Source organism: Diceros bicornis, chromosome 29 (genome assembly GCF_020826845.1).
Source record: "Diceros bicornis minor isolate mBicDic1 chromosome 29, mDicBic1.mat.cur, whole genome shotgun sequence".
NCBI classification, from domain to species: Eukaryota; Metazoa; Chordata; class Mammalia; order Perissodactyla; family Rhinocerotidae; genus Diceros; species Diceros bicornis.
In genome coordinates, this window is record NC_080768.1 from 34725832 (window position 1) to 34746907 (window position 21076).

General features: G+C 42.1%; 1 protein-coding gene across 2 annotated transcripts in view; it reads left to right on the plus strand.

The window, feature by feature from the left end:
• The first annotated feature begins 10420 nt into the window (after positions 1-10420).
• The window catches only part of ASH2L (ASH2 like, histone lysine methyltransferase complex subunit), a 28436-nt gene continuing 17780 nt past the window's right edge, over positions 10421-21076 (plus strand). For both annotated transcript variants that reach the window (XM_058525209.1, XM_058525210.1), the window contains exons 1-8: positions 10421-10630; positions 11279-11345; positions 11607-11752; positions 14634-14722; positions 15009-15103; positions 18640-18735; positions 19376-19471; positions 20357-20432. In XM_058525209.1, coding sequence (XP_058381192.1) covers positions 10443-10630; positions 11279-11345; positions 11607-11752; positions 14634-14722; positions 15009-15103; positions 18640-18735; positions 19376-19471; positions 20357-20432 — 853 coding nt within the window. In that variant the 5' untranslated portion in view covers positions 10421-10442. The remainder of the gene's footprint in view (positions 10631-11278; positions 11346-11606; positions 11753-14633; positions 14723-15008; positions 15104-18639; positions 18736-19375; positions 19472-20356; positions 20433-21076) is intronic.

The following is a 21076-nucleotide window of genomic DNA, read 5'->3' on the forward strand; positions in this document are numbered from 1 at the left end:
AGGATAGGCTCAGATTTGCATTGGAATCAAGGATGTCACTACAGTAGTCCCCCAACTCTTGGGACAGTTTCAGTTTCCGAGCCCTTCAGGGACCACCAAGAAGCCCATCCACACCTGTGTTTCCTAGCTCCCCAGCTTAGCCTCTTAACTCAGACAAGTGATATTTACAGCATACAAGAAAGCTCTGATGTCCCACATAGTGGCATTGACACCCAAATACTCTGTAAGCCTGATGAACTTTGCCATGCTCTTACTCAATTCACTGACAAATTATGCCAGTGGTACCAGTCGGATTTGGGGGAAAAGAAGCATGACTTCCTCTCTCCTTTCCTCCATAGATGGCATCTAAACCAGATCAGCCTTTTGCAGTGCAAGGGGCCATCTTACTGCCCAAGAGGCAAAAGAGAATTTTTTGTGTGGGCATCTTCTAGTGTGTGTGCCCTGTGGTTCATCACCTCCCCCTACTCAGCCCTATGTTCGGGAGATCTCAAACCACAGAGGAACAAGACAGCACCACCATTCTTTGATGTAGTCAAGATATAATTGGAAATGCCACTCAATCGTGCGTGGATAGTCCCTCCGTTGACAGAATATCCTATTTAGCACCTCCAACAAGAACCTTCAGTCACTGCCTCCTCTCTCACTCCTGGAGACTCCAGTCTTTCTTCCTTACCTCGGACTTGGCATCTTCCTTCATGCTCCTCCAGGGTTGAGGATGGGCCATTGCAAACAGGAGAACATTACCAGCCCAAAAGGAGAGCTGTGGATCCTGACCTGTGACACAGCTGACCTGCTGTGTGTAGCACTCACAAAGGTGCTACACAAAATGTGTGTGACCAGATGGGTATTTGGATCCAGAGTGGGGTGTAGCCAGGGCCCTGGCTCTTGGGTCTGCATCATGAAAACTTAAATCCCTGAAGGAGTAACTACATTAACATTTACGGTTCAGGGCCGGCCTGGCGGCTTAGCGGTTAAGTGCGCGCGCTCCGCTGCTGGCGGCCCGGGGTTCAGATCCCGGGCGTGCACCGACGTACCGCTTCTCCGGCCATGCTGAGGCCGCGTCCCACATACAGCAACTAGAAGGATGTGCAACTATGACATACAACTATCTACTGGGGCTTTGGGGGAAAAAATAAAAATAAATAAAAAAATTATTAAAAAAAAAAAACATTTACGGTTCAGTCAGAACCTTCGTTTTGTCAAGGAAGGAAAAGAAAGGAGGTCATCACATTGTTTATTCCTGGCAGTCTATCTACACCTAAATGAGGCACGCTCACTCTCAGATTTCCCCTACTTCAAGTCTCCTCCGATAACTGCTGTCCTCTTGACCTTTCCCAGATATTTGAGTTTCTTGTACTACATGGCTTCGTTTATGCTTTGAGCTCCTCACTATGCCTTACCCCTGCAATTCCAACAGAACAACCATCTACCGCATCCTGGTCAGAACTTGAATATGCTAGAACGGGGGTGAAATTTAACCTCACTCTCTCCCTGCCCACCTTTCTGGCCTCCAAAACTCCATAGGGGCTCTCACCAGAGAAACTTACGATGGCCTAACCCATGCATTCTAAACAGTCTTCATCACAAGCTCGCTGAGGAACTGCCAGAGAACAGGACGCATCTCCTTGCTCGGATGCCTACTCCCTTAGCACTCAAAATGGGCCCTGAGCTTCCAATGCTTGTCCCTCCTCTAGCTCATCCTCCTGCCCATCATCCTGCTACATCAGCGATTCTCAACTTGAGAGAGCATCAGCAACATGGAGGGCTAGTTAAAACACAGATTGCTGGGCTGGACCGCAGAGTCTCTGATTCAGTAGGTCTGGAGTGGAGCCTCAGAATTTGCATTTCTAATAATTTCCCAGATGATACTGATGCTTCTAGTCTTGGAACTGTTGAGCTACAGAACTGTTGAGCTACAGAATTTGAGGATACCAGCTTTACTAGTCCAAGCCTATTACAGCAAGCCTACCTCTACTACAAGGGCCAGAGGGGAGAACCGGCCAGTTGGTGCCCCTGTGCCCTTGGGCAGGCAAAGAAAACTTGTTTCCAAACTCTTTAGACTCCAGAGGATCCCCTTGCTGAACTCTCTGGGCTGCTTTCCCCAGTGGGGTTGGTGGCATCTTTGGCCTCATAGTGGGACAAGCCTCATTCACAGGAGAGAGATGCAGTTCCATTCATTGAACAAGTATTTCTTTTTTTGTGTGTGTGAGGAAAATCGGCCCTGAGCTAACATCTGCCAATCCTCCTCTTTTTGCTGAGGAAGACTGGCCCTGGGCTAACATCCATGCCCATCTTCCTCCACTTTATATGAGATGCTGCCACAGCATGGCTTGCCAAGCGGGACGTCGGTGCGCGCCTGGGATCCGAACCAGCAAACCCCGGGCCACCACAGCAGGTCCCGCGCGCTTAACCGCTTGCGCCACCAGGCCAGCCCCCTCAATAAGTATTTCTTGAGCGCTTTCTCTGTGCTGGGTACTGTTCTAGGTGTCTGGGCTACGACAAAACAGACAAAATCCCCACCCACATGGAGCTTCCCTTTTTCTAATAAAAGGAAAAATAGAACTCTTTTTTAATGTGTTTAGTTTAGATATCTGGTTACTGGAAGTAATTAGAGTGTTTAGTCAACTCAATTTATAAGCACTAGAGATTAAGGACCAGGAGCCCAGGCAGAGACTAAATGAATGCTTCATTGAGATGAACCACCACAATTATCTTCATCTTTTTGACAGTTACAACAAAGACAAAGTGGTTTTTTTTTTTTTTTTTTTGCTTTATAGATGATAAAAACCATGGGGGTGTGGGGGTGGGAGGAGTTGTGGGCCCTAGGAGGGGCCCTGGGCATCTGACCCACTGCTCTTTTTGAGGAAAGGGCCCAGAAGCCTTTGGGCTGGTACAGGGATGGGACATGCTTGTTTCTTCTTTTTTAGGAAGATCAGCCCTGAGCTAACATCCGATGCCAATCCTCCTCTTTTTGCTGAGGAAGACTGGCCCTGAGCTAACATCTGTGCCATCTTCCTCTACTTTATATAGGACGCCGCCACCGCATGGCTTGACAAGCGGTGCGTTGGCGCGCGCAGGGGATCCGAACCTGCAAACCCCAGGCTGCCGCAGCGCTGCGCCACTAGGCCAGCCCTAGGACATGCTTGTTTCTATACAAGTTCTCTCCCTTGGGTACCAAAGGCCTCCTGTAGTCAAGAATCCTCTGTTTAAAGTACAAATACAAGATTTCCGAAGGGCTAACACTTTAATCTTTGCCAGTATAATGGATGCAAATCTTGGTCCACGACTCAAGTTGACAAAAAATATAGTTATCTTTTTAAAATCCGACATAATTTATCTTTTTATTCTTTTTACATTTCTTTTTATAATCCAACATAAAGTTCTCTTGAACTTTGTTTTATTGAGGGCAGTATATCTAAGCTTAATTTGAGGCTCCTCTCTCTTCACAGGAGTTTGTGTCTAAGTCTTTGGGGACAGGGATTCAGGTGTCAGGGTAGGGACAGCTGGTCCTTAATGGTATCCATCCACTTAGGCATCCACTGAGCCTTCCCTTGCCGCACTCAGGATTCAGCTATGGAGCCACGTGGGTCTTCCTTCTGCTACTTCTGGGCCAGGTTAGAGGAAACTGGAGTCATCCCCCTCATCTGTGCCACACCAGGGCACCAAAATCTCTGCCAGGCTAAGTCCCAGTCTATCCAGATTTCCTACACAGTCATGGCCCATCCCTTTCTCATCTCCTGGGTAATCTCTTGGCATGGGAGTAAAAGCATTTATCCCAAATATTTTAGCTATGTTAAGAGTTCTTTCTGTTCCTCTGACAAACAGAGATAATAGACTATTTCTTTGTCACTCTGCCCTATCTCTCCTTGAGGTAATGAAACACAGTGCAACCCTGGCTGCACATTACACCACATGGGGAGCTTTTTTGAAGCTATCACTACCTGGATCCCTCCTTTAGAGTCTGGTTGTGTTGGCCAAGGGGCATTGTCTTTTTTGTTTGTTTGTAAAGCTCCCCAGGTGATTCTAATGTATAGCCAGGGTTAAGCACTATGTGCGAAGGGAGAGGGAGAAGTGTGGCAAGAAGACTAAAGAGGGAAAAAGAAAGAGGAGAAATTCATTATTATTTCAGAATTATTCTGCTACATTAGCTATTACCTAAGCAGGGTTAGTTACTGTGAGCATTACACAAAGCCCTGTTGAAAGAGAGCACATCAGAGCAGCTAGTGTGGAGGTGAAATAGAATTAGAAATACTCTGGGGCCGGCCCCGTGGCGTAGCAGTTAAGTGTGAGAGCTCCGCTGCTGGCGGCCTGGGTTCAGATCCCGGGCATGCACCGATGCACCGCTTGTCAGGCCATCCATGCTGTGGCAGCATCACATATAAAGTAGAGGAAGATGGGCACAGATGTTAGCCCAGGGCCAGTCTTCCTCAGCAAAAAGAGGAGGATTGGCATGGATGTTAGCTCAGAGCTGATCGTCCTCATACACACACACAAAAATAGTAGAAATACTCTACTCCCTGCTACTCAAAGTGCATCCTCAGACTAGCATCTGAGGCGTCTCCTGGGAGCTTGTCAGAAATGCAAGAATTTCAGGCTACATCAGACAATACTCCACTGTTATTCATAGGGTTTTCATGGCCAATTTGTTTGGAAGTGGGTGGCCAGGTCCTTCTTCCTAGTCTGTAAGACCCACTGAAATCTGTCCACCATGGGTGACCCTGCTGATATTTGAAATACTGGTGGCATAGCTTTCAGCATCATAGCAACACACAGCCATCCCAGTATGTCAACCATACAGATGGGTGGTGTGGTTCCCCGACCAGGAAATGAACCCCGGCCGCAGTGGTGAGAGCATGGAATCTTAACCACTAGACCACCAGGGCTGGCTAGTGAATCATAAAAACTGTGTGAAGCAAGGTTTCTGAAGGAAATAACTTTGACTTGGGTCTTGATGTAATGCACATGGATATGAGAAGAAGGAGCAAGAGGCAATCCAAATGGGGAAAAGCAGAGCAAAAGCAGGGAAGTAGGACCAAACCTGGAGAGCTTAGGATGGGGTGGGGTATGCTGAGAACGGTGAGTTCCAACAGGACTGGGAGATCATTTGCTGGGTGCTCTTGGACACTGAACTGAGTCTGAGTTTTCTCTGAAACGCAGTAAGTAGCTTCCTCAGGAAAGATGAAGTGATGCAGAGGTGGGGAAGGACTGGCCAGGATGGACGGGAATAGGAAAACCTGGAATGGGAAGATTCAATTGTGGTAATCCTAGTGAGGTGATAAAACTTCAAACAGGCTGGTGGGAGGAAGCAGAACTGAGAAGGGACAATTCTGAGACATGGTGGAGAAAAGCGAGGAAGGAGACAAAAAACACTTTCTTTTTTTTAAAGCCTTTATTTACCCTGATTTGAGCAACGCATGTGCACTTGGAAAACACAGAGAAAAGAATAAGAAGCAGTCTTTATAATCCCACCACTCAGGAAGGGTATTTGTGAGCATTTTGAATACTGTATTTGAGGATCAGAGGTAAGTAATTTACCCCCCGGCTCGGGGCAGAGAGCTTCTAAAACTGTGTTTCTCCTGTTTGTCCATCCTAAACTTCCAACCCGGTGCTCTGTTAGTGATTTCAATCAACCCTGAGAAAGCTCTCAGTTTGGTGGATGCTTTGCTTTCCAATCCCAGAAATTAGATCAGGTTCCATCTTAGCCTCACCCACTTTTACCCTCAGGTGAGCTGGCTATGGGGAAGAGGCAGGGAATTCTCCTAAAATCTTAAAACTCAAATATTCTCTTCTTTTACCTCAACCTCTCACCATTCTAGTTCCTGCCTTCTCATCCAGACTTCTGGGCGCTCAATTCCTCCAGTTTTTCCTGTCCCTCTGCCTTCTCAGGGGCCATGGTTAATCCTCTGAACTGCTTTCTCACTGTCATCTTTGACTGCCTTTTATCCTGGCTCTTCCTTTTACCTGCCGGGCAAACCTGAAAACTCAGATGCAAGTTTCCATTCACCTTCACTATTCAACTCATGTAGCTTAGTGCTGTTGGAGGGAAGCACGGAAGATACAATTGGAGCCACAACAGATGTGCAGTCTCAGAGGTCAGCCAGGCTTCAGTGCCAGCCACCAATATCTTCCCTTGGTCTCCTGTTCCCCTTAATAATTACCAAGGACATCCTTATTCCATACTTCTTTCTCTCAGTCTCAGGAGATGACTGGATTCCCTCCTTGGCATCAAGTCTAACTTCTCTATCTCTGCCAGTTGACTCACTTTCTTTAGAAAGCTGCTCCATCAACCACCATCTCTCTTGTATTTTCAGCCTCTGGCTCCCTACTGATGAAAAAACTGTTTTATCAGCCTATTCCCCAACCTATATTCCCTTCCAGTTACCATCCAATTGTTTTCCCTTCTTCAGGGCCAAACGTTTGTTTAGGCATTATTTCAAACACACTGACACAATGCAGAGGATCATGCAACAAACAAGCAAATTTAGCAAATGTCCACATTTCTTGATAGAAAAAAAATGCCTCAGGAAAAAACTGAAAAGATTTGTCTACACAGCTATTTCTACTTCCATCCCTCCACTCACTTCTCAATCCATTGCAGTGTGGATTCTGCCTCCACCACTCTCCGACTCTACTGAAATCATTCACGACTTTCATTTAAATTGTAGGTGCGGGCAAGCCTGTGGCAGAGTGGTTGCGTTTGTCACGCTCTGCTTTGGCAGCCCGGGTTTTCGGGTTCGGATCCTGGGCACAGATCTACACCACTCATCAGTGGCCACGCTGTGTCAGCAACACAAAAAATAGAGCAAGATTGGCACAGATGTTAGCTCAGGGCCAATCTTCCTCAGCAAAACAAACAAAAAACGAAACAAACCAAAAATAAATAAAATGTAGGTGCTGCCCAAGGTTCAATTCTCAGATCACTACCCTTTGAAAAAAATGCTACATCAGTGTTTTTCAAATTGCTGAGGTCCTCAAATCCATTTAGTGTGTCACTGCTGGCATTTAAAATATATATATATAAGGATGTGCAGCTATGACATACAACTATCTACTGGGGCTTTGGGGGAAAAAAATAAAATAAAGAAAGAAAGAAAGAACATAAATAAATAAAATATATATAACATATATGTGATATAAAATATATAATATATAATAAAGTGCAGATTGTTTCATGAATCTTTTATTTCAATTGTAAATAATGTGTATACTGAGTCACATTGCAAAATGTATTTCTTATGTGAGTTGTGGTCAAAACACTTGAAAGACATCGTTCTAAATTAGTGGTCTTCAAAATTGTGTTTGCATAAGTTTATCACTGTAAGTTTAATTAGCTGCAGAGGATTTCCAGTGGATTGTAAACAGTAACATTGTTAAATAAAACTAAAAAAAAAGATTTCCACTGTAGTGATTTGGTATCTGCCATCATCCATTCAAAAAATACATGAAAAAGCTTTCTTTCATAGTTGGAAATTTTATATCATCTCATTTTCTTTTAATTTATATTTATTTATTTATTTTTTACCCCCAAAGCCCCAGTAGATAGTTGTATGTCATAGCTGCACATATTTCTAGTTGCTGCATGTGGGACGCGGCCTCAGCATGGCCGGAGAAGCGGTGTGTCTGTGCGCGCCCAGGATCTGAACCGGGGCTGCCAGCAGCAGAGTGCGCGCACTTAACCGCCAAGCCAGGGGGCCGGCCCTCGTTTTCTCTTTAAACTCAGAATTCCATTCCTCTTCCCTCATAACATAAAATGTAATATATATACATATATACACAATACATAGGCAATAGACTTGTGTATATATCTATTTTTACACTAGAAAGTCTATAATACTTCTCTGCAGTAGAAATACATATAAAAGTTGAAATTTTCTAAAAACTTCCTGTGACCATAAGGCTCTAGTGTTAAAATATTTCTTCTTGATTGCATTATCAATTATTAACACACAACTGATCAAATAAATATATTATTCATTTTGATAAACATAAAAAATTAAAATTTTATTGGAGATGCAACTCTTAATGAGATTGAGAATTTATTTTTTCAATTAATCCATGTGTCCATGAATGAATATCACTATTGCTAGAATGAGACAGGTTTAGCATCAATTCTATTCCTATTTTTCATTTTTATAAGTTTAAGAACTGACAATCTATTTACATAAATAAGCAGATTCCCATCTAGGATTTATTGAATCAGTTGAACTCAATTCTTTGAACTCCTTCAAAATTCCATGCCAAATCACATGATCTACCATCAACAATTATTTTTTTAAACCTTAAATTAATTTTAGATTTACAGAAGAGTCACAAAGATAGTTCAAAGAGTTCCCCCATACACCCTTAACCCAGCTTCCCCTAATGTTAACATCTTAAAGCATAGTACATTGATCAAAACTAAGAAATTAACATTGCTGTAATACTATTATTTTAACTACAGACTTTACAGATTTCAGTTTTCCCACTAATGTCCCTTTTCTGTTCCAGGATACCACACTGCATTTAGTTGTCATGTCCCCTTGGTGTCCTCTAATCTATGAGTTTCTCAGTCTTTCCTTGTTTTTCATGATGTGGACAGTTTTGAAGCATATTTTCTAGAATGTCTCAGTTTGGATTTGGCTGATGTTTTCTCTTGATTAGACTGGGGTTACGGATTTTTGGAAAGAATTCCACAAAGATGAAGTAGCCTTCTTATTGCATCATATCGGGATAAACGATATCAACATGACATTATTGGTGATGTTAACCTTGACCACTTGGTTATGGTGGTGTCTGCCAGTTTCTCCACTGTAAAAATTATTGTTCTTTTCCCACATTCTGTTGTTTAGAAGCAAGTCACTAAGTCCAGCCCCACCCCCGGGGCTCCCCCCAACCCCCCCACCCCCCCCACCCCACCCCCCCACACACACACACACACGAGGGGAGGGAGGATTCAAGCTTTACCTCCTGGAGGAAGGAGTATCAAAGATCTTGTGGTCATATGTTAAAACCGCCACTATGACTAATAATTATTTTAGAGGAGATATTTAGTCTGTGCAACTATCCTGTTTCTTCTTAAACCTCTTAGCATTTAGCACCAACAATTTTCTAAGTAATCTATCAGCTGGTAACTCAATTAGATCCTCCTTCAATTTTGTTGAAAACAATTGGGAACCAATTGGGAAATCATATTTCCAACTGTTCTAGTGTCTGGTGTCCCAGAGGTTTATACACCCTGGGGCAATACATCATAGTAAGTTTAAAGATTTTATTTATTTATTTATTTCCCCCCCAAAGCCCCAGTAGATAGTTGTATGTCATAGCTGCACATCCTTCTAGTTGCTGTATGTGGGATGCGGCCTCAGCATGGCCAGAGAAGCGGTGCCTCAGTGTGCGCGCGGGTGCGAACCCAGGTCACCAGCAGCGGAGCACGAACACTTAACCGCTAAGCCACGGGGCCGGCCCCATCATAGTAAGTTTAGATTCAGGATTGCAAAGGGGTATGCCTTTCTTTTGTAAAGTAGGAGAAAAGGTGTATCTTTAGGCAACTTTTTAGGAATTAGAATGTAAACACTGAGTTCCTGAAAACTGTTCTGGCCGGAATAGTTCTAAGGATTTGTATTCTTGAGTTTGAAGACCATGGCTCTGAAAGATTCCAGTCACTCCGATGATTTCACCTACCAACATTGCCCTTGATTCTTCTAGTTCTTACCTTTAGTTCATACCTGCTACTTTCTCTAAGGACCAAACTTTACTAAATTCTTAAGCCCAGCACCTGGCTTCCTAACTCTGGGGCTTCATTTTCCTCCTCTCACAACAGTAAGCGGTTGCGGCTTCTAGAACCCACCTTGCTTCTTACCTCTTCTGCCTGGATACTCCATCCTCATCCCCTCCCCGGCTCTTGCCTGCGTAGCTGAGGCTCCGCATTCAGACAGTCGAGGCTCCCATCTCTAGGGGCCACTTAGAAACGTGCTCGAAGTGGCAGATCACTAGGGCAGTATAACAAACTACTACTTCTGGGATGGGGCAGGGAGTGCTCGTCTTTCTGGAAGGCGTTTCCCACATTTAACAGAGCCAAACGTTTGCAAAGCACATCACAGCGTCCAAAGCCCGTAGACAGCCGCCGCTCTCAAGGCGCCTGCTCTGCACGATGATTTGGCCACGAAAACGCGCAGCATCCACCCATGGAATGAAGTGAGTCCTAGGGAAATCCAACTAATAACCAAGTCGCCTTCGCCTTCGCCTTCGCCTTCACCTTGCTTTGCCTGTGGCAATCTAACCCCCGAGGCCCCGCCCGCTTCAGCCTGCCTGCCGCCCGCCCTTAAAGTGCGGCTGGAGCGTGCCTTCCTCAGGCGGCGGTGGACCCACCACAGGGCCTTTACTATTTGAAGGTTACAGAGCAAGTCAGCAACTCGCGCGAGACGGAGATAGTATTCTCGCGAGAAGTCTGGGAGGCGGCAGTGATGGCGGCGGCGGGAACCGGACCCGGACCCGGAGTGGGTACAGGACCCAGCCCCGCGGCGGCCGCAAATGCAACAGCGGCGGAGGAAGGAGAGCCGAAGCCGGTGGTAGCGGTAGCAGCCGCTCTGGCCGGAGAGGGAACATCTGCTGCTCCAGCAGCAGAGCCCGGTTGCGGAGAGGCCGAAAGCGGGTAGGACGTCCTGCGGCCTGAGGAGAACACGGGGAGGGAGGGCCACCCCCCTTGCAATCCCGCGGCTCCGGAGCCCTTCTGCCCGCCCCTTCCGAACCTGGGCCCTGAGGCCAACGGCCCGCCCTGCCCGCTCCGGGACTTTAGCCCCGCCCGCCGCTTGGCCCGTCCTCTCTGAACTGTGTCTCACGTCACGCCCCTTTCCGCACCTTTCCCGGTCCGTGAGCGCCAAGGTTCTTGTCCTATCTCCGGCCCTTGCACCCCGGTAGGGGACTGGTAGCTCGCTCTTGTTGCAGACACTCCTCAAATATCTCGGAGAAGAAACCACTTTGCATATTCAGACTGAGAGAAGTAACGGTTCCTATGAAAACAGAGTGGGAGAGCTGCGTCTCTGCGAACCTCCCCCAGCACCAGTTCCATCCCAGATAGACTTATCTATAAGGGCCGATTAGCCTTCCCTCTGCCCCATGGGCCTGCGTCTGACTTGGCCACATTCTTCCTGACCCCGGGCATCCAGGCGGAGAACAGGCTTGGCTGAAAAAGCCGTAGGAGTGTGAAGTTCAGCTGTACTTTGATCATCATTTTTGGGAATAAGCGTTTTGAGATTTGTCTCTTGAAAATTCTGACTTGAGTGCTTTCGTTATCTTACAGGGATGCAAACTCCGTTGATGTAAGTGGTGGTTTGGAGACAGAATCCTCTAATGGAAAAGATACACTAGTAAGTATTTCTTTTTGGACATTTGCAAGGCACAATAGAGTTTGTTTTTTAAGCGAGTCAGAAACACAGTCAGGTCAACTTACTGAAAACTCTGTGAATAGCAGCGGAGCATTGTCTGATATAGCGCTGGAAGGTCAGAGGATGGTGCAAAAAGACCGGGCAGGGTTCCACTCTGTTGTACACAGGGTTGCTGGTAGTTGGAATCTATTCAAGGGCACTGCTAACAACTGACTTGATTCTCTAACTGCTCCGTGCTCACAGGAAGGTGCTGGGGATACTTCAGAGGTGATGGACACTCAGGCGGGCTCTGTGGATGAAGAGAACGGCCGACAGTTGGGAGAGGTAGAGCTGCAGTGTGGGATATGTACAAAATGGTTCACAGCAGACACCTTTGGCATAGATACCTCGTGAGTATTTTTTATAGTCTTTGTAAGAATCACTCTGTAAAATAGATTTCAACCTGTTCAACAGTTGGATAGTTTATACACAAATATAAATGCATAGTATTTCCTATGTCTCTCAACCTCTATTCAGTGAGTAGTAGGATGTTGAGTCAGAAATTGTGTTAATAGCCTGAGCGTGTTTTCTACCTACTGAGAGCACAGCCCTAATAGGTACAATGATAGGTATTATCCCTGTTTTTGAGCTTACAACCTGGTTGGGAGACAAAAACGTGCAGTTACAAAGCATTGTATAAACAAATTTAAGACAGTATCATTTAAATCTTGTATTGGGTGTTGTGGGTTTTGGGGAAAGTGTTGGTGTATATGGTGGACAAAGTGTGTTGTTTAAAATTTGAAATGGCTAGTGCCTCTTTATGCTTGAGCTATCCTTTTTTGCTTTTGGCTTCTAACTCACTCCCTTTAGGTATCCTGAGTTCTCTCCTCAGCAAAACCTATTTCCAATTCTTTACCTCTTCTAGTGAATTAAAATCATTTTATGATTGATTGAGAATGAAAGACTTCTTTCCTTATTTTAGGGAGTCGGTCAACAGCTAGCAAGTGAGTGTTACTGACTCACTGTCTGTGGGAATAACTACTGCTGGCTCTCTGTGGTGTTCTTTATGGTCCATAATATACAAATAAATTTAGATAAGACTATCTCAAAATAATGCTGCATTATTAATTCTGAAATTAATCCCCCTTGGGTGGGGTTATGAAGAAATACCTTCCAGTATAATTTGTTGTGTGCTTTCTAGTTAAAAAGATAAAGTGGGTTTTAGAAATGCTAGTGTTCCAATTAACGTGACTGGTGACCAAGGATAGAATGTTTAAAAAAGAAAGAAAAATACTGAAGGATCAGGAAGAAAGAATTGATCTTGGTAGAAAGATCTGTAGGGAAAATAAGCTAAGCAAAGCTGGTCACTTAGAAAAGACTTAATATCCTGGGCCACTTTGGCCAAGGAGAATTTGTTTCGATGGACAGGGCCTAGGAAGGGAAATTTCCCAGAGAGATAACTTGGAGCAGTCCAGGGAAGAATCAAACCACAGTACAGAGTTTTGGTAGAGAGCAGTTTGTACCTGAATTTGAGAAGTTACACCTAAAGCCCAGCTAGATGGGACAGATTTTCTTTTACATCTGAGATAGAGGAAGTGAGCTAGCAGGGTATGAAAAAGGCTGCTCTAAACACCCAATTGCGTTTGAATGAAATAATAACTATATACTTACCTATCTCTGGTATGAGGCTTTGCCTCCTATAAGTAAGTTTACCACAACAGGCTGTTTAACAGAAGGGGTTCTAGAGAGAAGTTAAGGTAAGGAAACTCAGTCTTAACATTCACCAGAATGTTCCTTAATTTCTTGAGTGGTGGCCATAGACACATACTTAGGAACCTTCTCTTTGAGGATACCTTTAGCTAGTTCCAGCAGAGTCCAAAATAAACCTGCCTTTATTTTGATTTCTTCTCTTCCAACTTAAACTGGTCTTTTATTTTTCTGTCACTTACTTCTTTTCAAAACTAAGCGCTCCTTATACTTTTCCAGTCATCCAGTACACTCACCACCACACTTCCCTTCTCTAATGCCTCAGTTCCTCAGTTATGTCCTTGGTCCCTGCCATATTTAGTCTCTCCCTCCACTGGCTTCTTCCTCTCTGCCTTCAAACAGACAAGTCTTTTCTTGCCTGGAACTCACCTCTTAGGAGATTTCCTCTTCATGGTACAAGCAGTCTTAGAGATTAGAACTCCTTTCACTTCCTACTGCCCTCCCATCTAATCAGTCACCAAGCTTTACCAGTTTTTTTTCTTCTTATGCACTTCTTCTCCTTTCCGTTGTGTTAATATCAATCTAGGTGTGGCTTTTTTTTACGTTCTGTGGGAACTGTTACAAAAGGCTCTTATATACATCGCTTTTTCTAATCTCTTCCTCCCTTCAGCCCCATCTTGTCGCTAAACTTATCATTTTAACCATGTCTCTTTTCCTTCAAGGAGTTCCTGTTACCCACAGAAAAAATCCAATTCCATCTGGCATGTAAGGCCTTCTTGTACTTCCTGCCTTTCAAGCCTTATTTTTTACCATATGCCTGACAAATCTTCTCTCCTAGGCAAACTTGTTTACACCACTTTGCCCCTCTACCCCCTAGTTGAGCTTTCTCACCTCTACACATAGTTCTCTTGTGGAAAAGAAAACCAACTCATCTTTGCAAATCCAGTTCATAATTTACATCCTCGAAAAATCTTTCCCAACTCTTAAATCTGAAGTTACTACTTGGATCCTTTAACTCTTACAGACTAATTATCGTCTGTAGGATTCATTTGGTAATGAGGCAAGTAATGTTTTGTGACTTGTGTTGTCTTATTGAATAATTATTTATATTTTAAATTAATTTTTTCATACCTTCTCTCTGCCCTTTCCAACAATGTTATCGGCACTTTAAAGACATATTTAAAGATATTTAAATATAATTCAAATACAAATATTTAAATATAAAGATATTTAAAGAGACTGCTGTGTCTTCTTCCATACTCTTCCATAAAGAGTATGGCCTGGCATGCTCTTTTTAGGTGCTCAACAACTGCACTAATCTAGCTTGGACAAGATGCCAGATGCTGAATTATCCACTGTAGTGGACAAGGTCTTATTAAATATTTGTAACAGAGAAATCCAGGTATTTATAAAGGTGTGAGCCCAGTTTTGGTTTTGGTGACCTTTTTAAGTTTTAAGAGTATATTAATATATTAACATGATTATCTAACTTTCACAGAGGGGCAAAGTCCCTGTTGATTTACTTCTCATAAAGAAGTATGTGTTCAGCAGTTCACTAATGTGTATAATTTGGCTTTTCTACAGATCCTGCCTACCTTTCATGACCAACTACAGTTTTCACTGCAATGTGTGCCATCATAGTGGGAATACCTATTTCCTCCGGAAGCAAGCAAGTAAGAACAAACTCTGGAGTACTGCAGAAGGATCGTACTCTGGTTAGCTGAAAAGGAAAAGGAACTTGGGCTTAGCAGAGTCAGGTAGCTGACTTCTGCTGGTAGCTGGTAGAAGTTACGTTGGGCTTTAGCTCTGAGTAATTGCTATTGTCCATTTCAGATCAAATGATGACTCTACTTTTCGCTGCTGTAGTTGTTAATTTGTGGACTATCTAGTTGACTATTGTTTTGATAATAGGGATATAATACTATAGATAACTTTTTTTTTCCTTTTTGTTTTTGATAGACTTGAAGGAAATGTGCCTTAGTGCTTTGGCCAACCTAACGTGGCAGTCCCGAACACAGGATGAACATCCAAAAACCATGTTCTCCAAAGATAAGGTAGAGATGGAATTAATGTTAATACAGTTATGCCAAAGAATCAGGTGGAACTTCTAAATCCATTCTTTAACAATAAGTACTTTCCCCCCAATTTTTAGGAGTATATGACTGTAGGTTCAGTGGTCACTTTGTTCTTTTTTTCATATAATTTACTAACTTCCTAGTGTATGCACATTGTGTCAGTTGGCTATTAGTAGGATGAATCCTTAAATAGCTTTAGTTGGCTTTATGGAAGCAAACAACTGTCCATCTCACAGTTAATAATCGGATCTTGAGGTGAACCGTCTCAGCCTGGTTTGGCAGTTTTTATAGATGCCTATCATAGATTTTGTCGGGGGTAAAGGCGTCAGTTTATACATGCCTTTTATTAAAAAGAATTATCCTTGGGCCGGCCCCGTGGCTTAGCGGTGAAGTGCGCAGGCTCTGCTGCTGGCGGCCCGGGTTCGGATCCCGGGCGTGCAGCGACGCACCGCTTCTCTGGCCATGCTGAGGCCGCGTCCCACATACAGCAACTAGAAGGATGTGCAGCTATGACATACAACTATCCACTGGGGCTTTGGGGGAAAAATTAAAAATAAATAAATAAATAAATAAAATAAAATAAAGAATTATCCTTTATTATTAAACTGGAAAACTACGTGACTAAAGTCAGGACTCAAAATTAGATGATTGGGCCATCCGTGAGTCTTTCCTACTGTGATTTCATGGTAAGAAGTATGAAAATTAAGTAAATTTTAAAATGATGGAATTTATATTGTGGCCTAGTATATATATTCATATCTACCCATTTTCATTTAAAACAAAAGTTTCACTAAACACTGTTTACCCTCTGATATTTTCCCTCTGCACTCTGATATTTTCTGTTCTAGTCAAGGCTAGTTTTGATCTACAAAATTGATTTTATAACCTTCTAATTGATTGTGAGCTACAGTTTGAAAGACACTGGTAGAGGATGTGTAGTGAGATCGATTTAGTCAGGGTCAGACTGGCAAGGGCCTTTTCTACTAAACAGAGAGGTTAGGACTTAAATCTTGTAAGCTGGAGGAGTCAGCAGAGGATCCCCTTTCCTGCTTTTCTTCCTGCATTAAAAGTACTTTCGGGGCTGGCCCTGTGGTGTAGTGGTTAAGTTTGGCACATTCTGCTTTTGCAGCCCAGGTTGGCAGGTTCAGATCCCAGGCCCAGACCTACACTACTTGTCAACCACGCTGTGGTGGCGACCCACATATAAAGTAGAGGAAAATTGGCACAGGTGTTAGCTCAGGGCTAATCTTCCTCAAGCAAAAAAAAAATGAGAAAGATTGGCAACAGGTGTTAGCTCAGGGCTAATCTTCCTCAGCAAAAAATAAAGTGCTTTAAATAGAGGTGTGCTGTGATTAGAATTGTTTCTTTTCTCTTAGTTTATTTTTCTCCCAAATTATTATTTTGAATTTTCCAAACATACAGAAAAATTCAAATAGTACAATGAACATCTATTTATTCTTTACCTAGATTTACCACTTGTTAATATTTTGCTTTATCTCCCCATATCTATATTTTCCCCCTAAGCTATGAGAGACTAAATTGCAGATATTGTACTTTACCCAATATTCTCCCATAACCACAATATGATGATCATACTCAAAAAATTTAATGTTGATGTGATACAACTATTTAATATATACAGTTTATGTTTTTTACATATAGTGTGTGTGTGTGTGTGTGTGTGTGTATATATATACACACACATGTTCTCAATATCATTGTCTTAATATCCTTCATAGCTTTTTCCTCCATCTAGAATCCAGTCAAGGATCACACATTACATTTACGTGTAGTGTGTCTTTTGTCTCTAATCTTGAACAGTTCTTTTACTTATTTTACTTTGTTTTTTTTTTTTGGTCTGCTATGACATTTGAAATTTTGAAGGAAAAAAATATTTTCGAAGAGCCTAGACATGTGTTTGGCATGATGCTCTTTGATTTGCATTTATCTGATTGTTTCCTCCTCATTAGGTTCAGGTTAAACATTTTTGGCAAGACTATTATGTAGGTGATGTGTATTTTTGCATGTATCACATCAGGAGGCATAAGATATTGGTTTGTTTTGTTGTTAGTGATCCTAAATTTGGGTAAAGGAGAGGTATCTACCAGATTTCTCCATTGTAAAGAGACCTTTCTTCTTTGTAATTATTATGTAATATGTGGCACAATACATTGAGATTGTGTGAATGTCTTGTTCTCATAATCCTTTCAAGCAGTGGTGTTAGCAACCACTGATTATCCTAGCCTGCATCGGTTAATAGAGTGGTCATTGTAAAACAGAATACATTCATTGGTTGCAATTTTCTGTAGAGTTTTCCCTTCCTGCCATCCTTTCTTCCTTTTTTTTTTAAGTATCACTGTGGATTTGTGGATTTTTATAGTCCATTATTGGATTTCTGATGCTGAGATTTGACCAGTGTAGCCCCGTCCAGGCTGACTCCTGAAACTTTCTGATATGTCCTTATCAGTTTTTCAACTCTTTCTTACTTTCTGGAACAACAAAATATTCCAGGCTGCCCTTGAACTTTCTCTGAGTCAACCCTGGTTCCTTTTAGTAAAGATTTGGTTTTCATAGAACTAACTCTGGTGAACTGTGCAAGAATGGTCTAGAATGGGGAAAGTTGATGCCAGGTCACGCTCAGACATTGTTTTAGTCATGCAAGCAAGAACTGACGAGGACCGTAATTGGTGAGAATTAGAGGAATTCTAATTAGAGAATTAGAATTGGAGGCCTGATTGGTGAGAAATTTATTAAACTTTAAGATTCATTTGGTGATCATATAGATGTGGAGGTTGTACAAGAAGAATCAAGGGATGACTCCATGGTGTCTAGCTTATGATTCTGGGTGATGGGTGATTCTAAGTATTAAGAGCAAGAATAGAAGTCTACAGAGCAGGTTTGTGAGGTGAGATACAGAGTTCAGCTTTAGTCATAAGAGATCTGAAGTGCTTGTGGGATGTCCGGATGGCGACGTCTCCAGCAGGTACAAACAGGAGCTCAGGAGAGAGAATAACTTGGGGGTCATCTTCCAGATGCAACTAGGAGAACAGGTGGCCCCGTGGCTTAGTGGTTAAGTGCGCGCGCTCTGCTGCTGGCGGCCGGGGTTCGGATCCCGGGCGCGCACCGACGCACCACTTCTCCGGCCATGCTGAGGCCATGTCCCGCATACAGCAGCTAGAAGGATGTGCAGCTATGACATACAACTATCTACTGGGGCTTTGGGGGGAAAAAAATAAATAAATAAAATTATTAAAAAAAAAAAAGAATGGGGCAGATCTTTTTCCTGCAGCTGGATTGTAAGCCCTTTGTGGCTAAGATTTTTATATACTTGTTTGAAATTCCCTGCAATGTGTTGTTTGCATGCAATTACGTATTCAGTCATTAAAAGACTAAACATGGATTTTCTCTTGATTCTGACAAGGTCTTTGAAAATGTTGCAGTTTTCTTTCCCTTTTTGTGAGCATAACTTTGAAAGCAACTATAAAAGCCTTAATATATTTCGTTTGAAAAATTAGGATATCATACCCTTTATTGATAAACACTGGGAGTGCATGACGACCAGACAGAGACCTGGAAAAATGACTTGGCCAAATAACATTGTTAAAACGATGGTAAGTAAACTAAAATTGATTAGACTTGACATTTAGAAAACCAGCATTCTGTGTAAGAATTAAATTCTGTTTAGTCTCACTGAAATAATGTGATGACTAAGAAAATGAGAAAAACTTAGTATTAAATCTTGGAGAGTGAAATGTAGCTAATTGTGAATTTTAACAATTTTCACGCTCAAAATTAGTAAGTTGTACCTTGTGTCTTAAGTGAACATCATCTGTAGTAGTTTTATATATGACACTGAAACCTTTGTCCACTGCACTTTTGCAAGTATAATTTTGTATTGAAATTGGAGACGATTTTTTTAATTTGATTTGGGAAAAAAAGCAAATAACACTGTTCTAAACATTGTTGTCCTTAGAATTAAAGAGAGCCCCTGGGGAAAAGTCAACAGCAAGTTGTTCACAGTGCTTATCTCTGGGAGGTGGAGGGTTAGGAGGACTTTGGCTCTCTCTTTCTTAAGTTTCCCTGTTTGGATTTTTTGATGGTCATGTATTAATATTCTAATCGAAGGGAAAAAACAATACTGTCTTTTTTGGAGATTACACCTAGGAATTAAGAGTTGGTGATTGATCATCCATTCAGTACTTCTTTTAAGTATAAAATTTCCAGTAATACTAAAATACTGTTTCCTTTTAGAGTAAAGAAAGAGATGTATTCTTGGTAAAGGAACACCCTGATCCAGGGAGTAAGGACCCAGAAGAAGATTACCCCAAATTTGGACTTCTGGATCAGGTACATTAATATGCTTTATATTCTCCTTTCATTTTAAGCCACTTGGGGACAGAGAATCAGATTTTGTTTACATTTGTGTGTTTGCTCCATGTAACATACGGCCATTACATGCCCATAACATGGTGAGCTCCCAGTAAACGGTTATTTGCTACATATAGAAAGAAAGAACACTCACCTTAAACCAGGAGACTTGTTTTAGTTCTCGCTCTTCCCCAAAATATTATAACTTTACGCATATCATTTTTATCTTTTTTCACTTTAGTTTCCTCCCTTGTAACACAAATATGCCATTCCAAGTTGTTTCTGATTTTCTTTCCATCTCAAATTCTGCTATTAAAAATATTTGTTATTGCAAAGAAAAATTTGTTTTGAAGAAGAGTTTGTATTGTGCATCTAGCATAACAGGAAAAAGAAAATTTCCCCTCTTTGTTCAATGGCAGAGTCACATTTGGCATCTCAGGAGGTCAGATCTTTCAGCTGTACCTTAAAATGTTTGATTTGCCATCATTGAAAATTCAAGATTTCACGTGGAAATTCAGATTTATGTCTTGTAAAATGAGAACATCTGAGTACGTGACCTGAATTCCCACAGGAAGCTGAGGAAATGGAGCTTGGGTACTCCAGTTTGCCGTTGGCCCCTCCATCACCCCCACCACTGGTTGATTGCCATTCATCGTCATTCTTAAACCACTTTGATCCTTATACTTGGCCTGCTTCACACACGTTACTTGCTAATCCCTGAAGCATCCACGTTTGGGACCCTTGCAAGTTTCAGACTCTTTAGGATTGCCGGTTTCAATTCCCGTTTATCCTGTTTTTTTTGAGCATTGCCAGATTGGTTTGATTATATAGCCTCTCTTTATAATTGAGTATTTTTCCTTTTAGGATCTTAGTAACATTGGTCCTGCTTATGACAATCAAAAACAAAGCAGTGTTGTGTCTACCAGTGGGAATCTAAATGGTAAGTGTTTCAGTGTCTCATTGATGAAATGTTTGTAAGCTGTTGAATCCAAGTGTGCCTAGAATTGGGCATTCTTTGGGTTGACTCTTAACTGGATATTTACTAAGATGCTTTAAAGTCCAAAACTCCATTTTTAGGAGCTAGCCAAGGATTTGATAGATGTTAGTGGAGGAAAACTTTTTTGTCACTTTACACCACAGTTTGGTCTTAAGTGAAACAAATTTAGTGTAAAACAAAGTACAACTTTAAGGTCAGATTTACGGTGTTTATATTAGACTCCCTATATGTATCCTCATAACTAAAACTTAATTTAGAATTCACTTGCTTTCCACTTGTTTCCCTTAATTCAGCTGTTATTTAACAAACTTCCTGTACTCATCTAATTTTTCTTGCCCTGAAACTTCAGCTTATTCACATGACACCATTTCTGTATTGATCACCCACTGTAGCATGTTTTTCTATTGGTAACCCTTCTAATAGTGGGAATGCCCTTCACTACTAATGGTAAACTAATGAGAGTTGGGGTAGCTGGGAGGTAGCTAGCTATTCATCTAACACATGGCATCATTAACTTGTCTTTTGGAGTCGTAGCATCTTAAATATGTAATCATTTCCTGTTTGAAATGATTTTTAAATATGATACA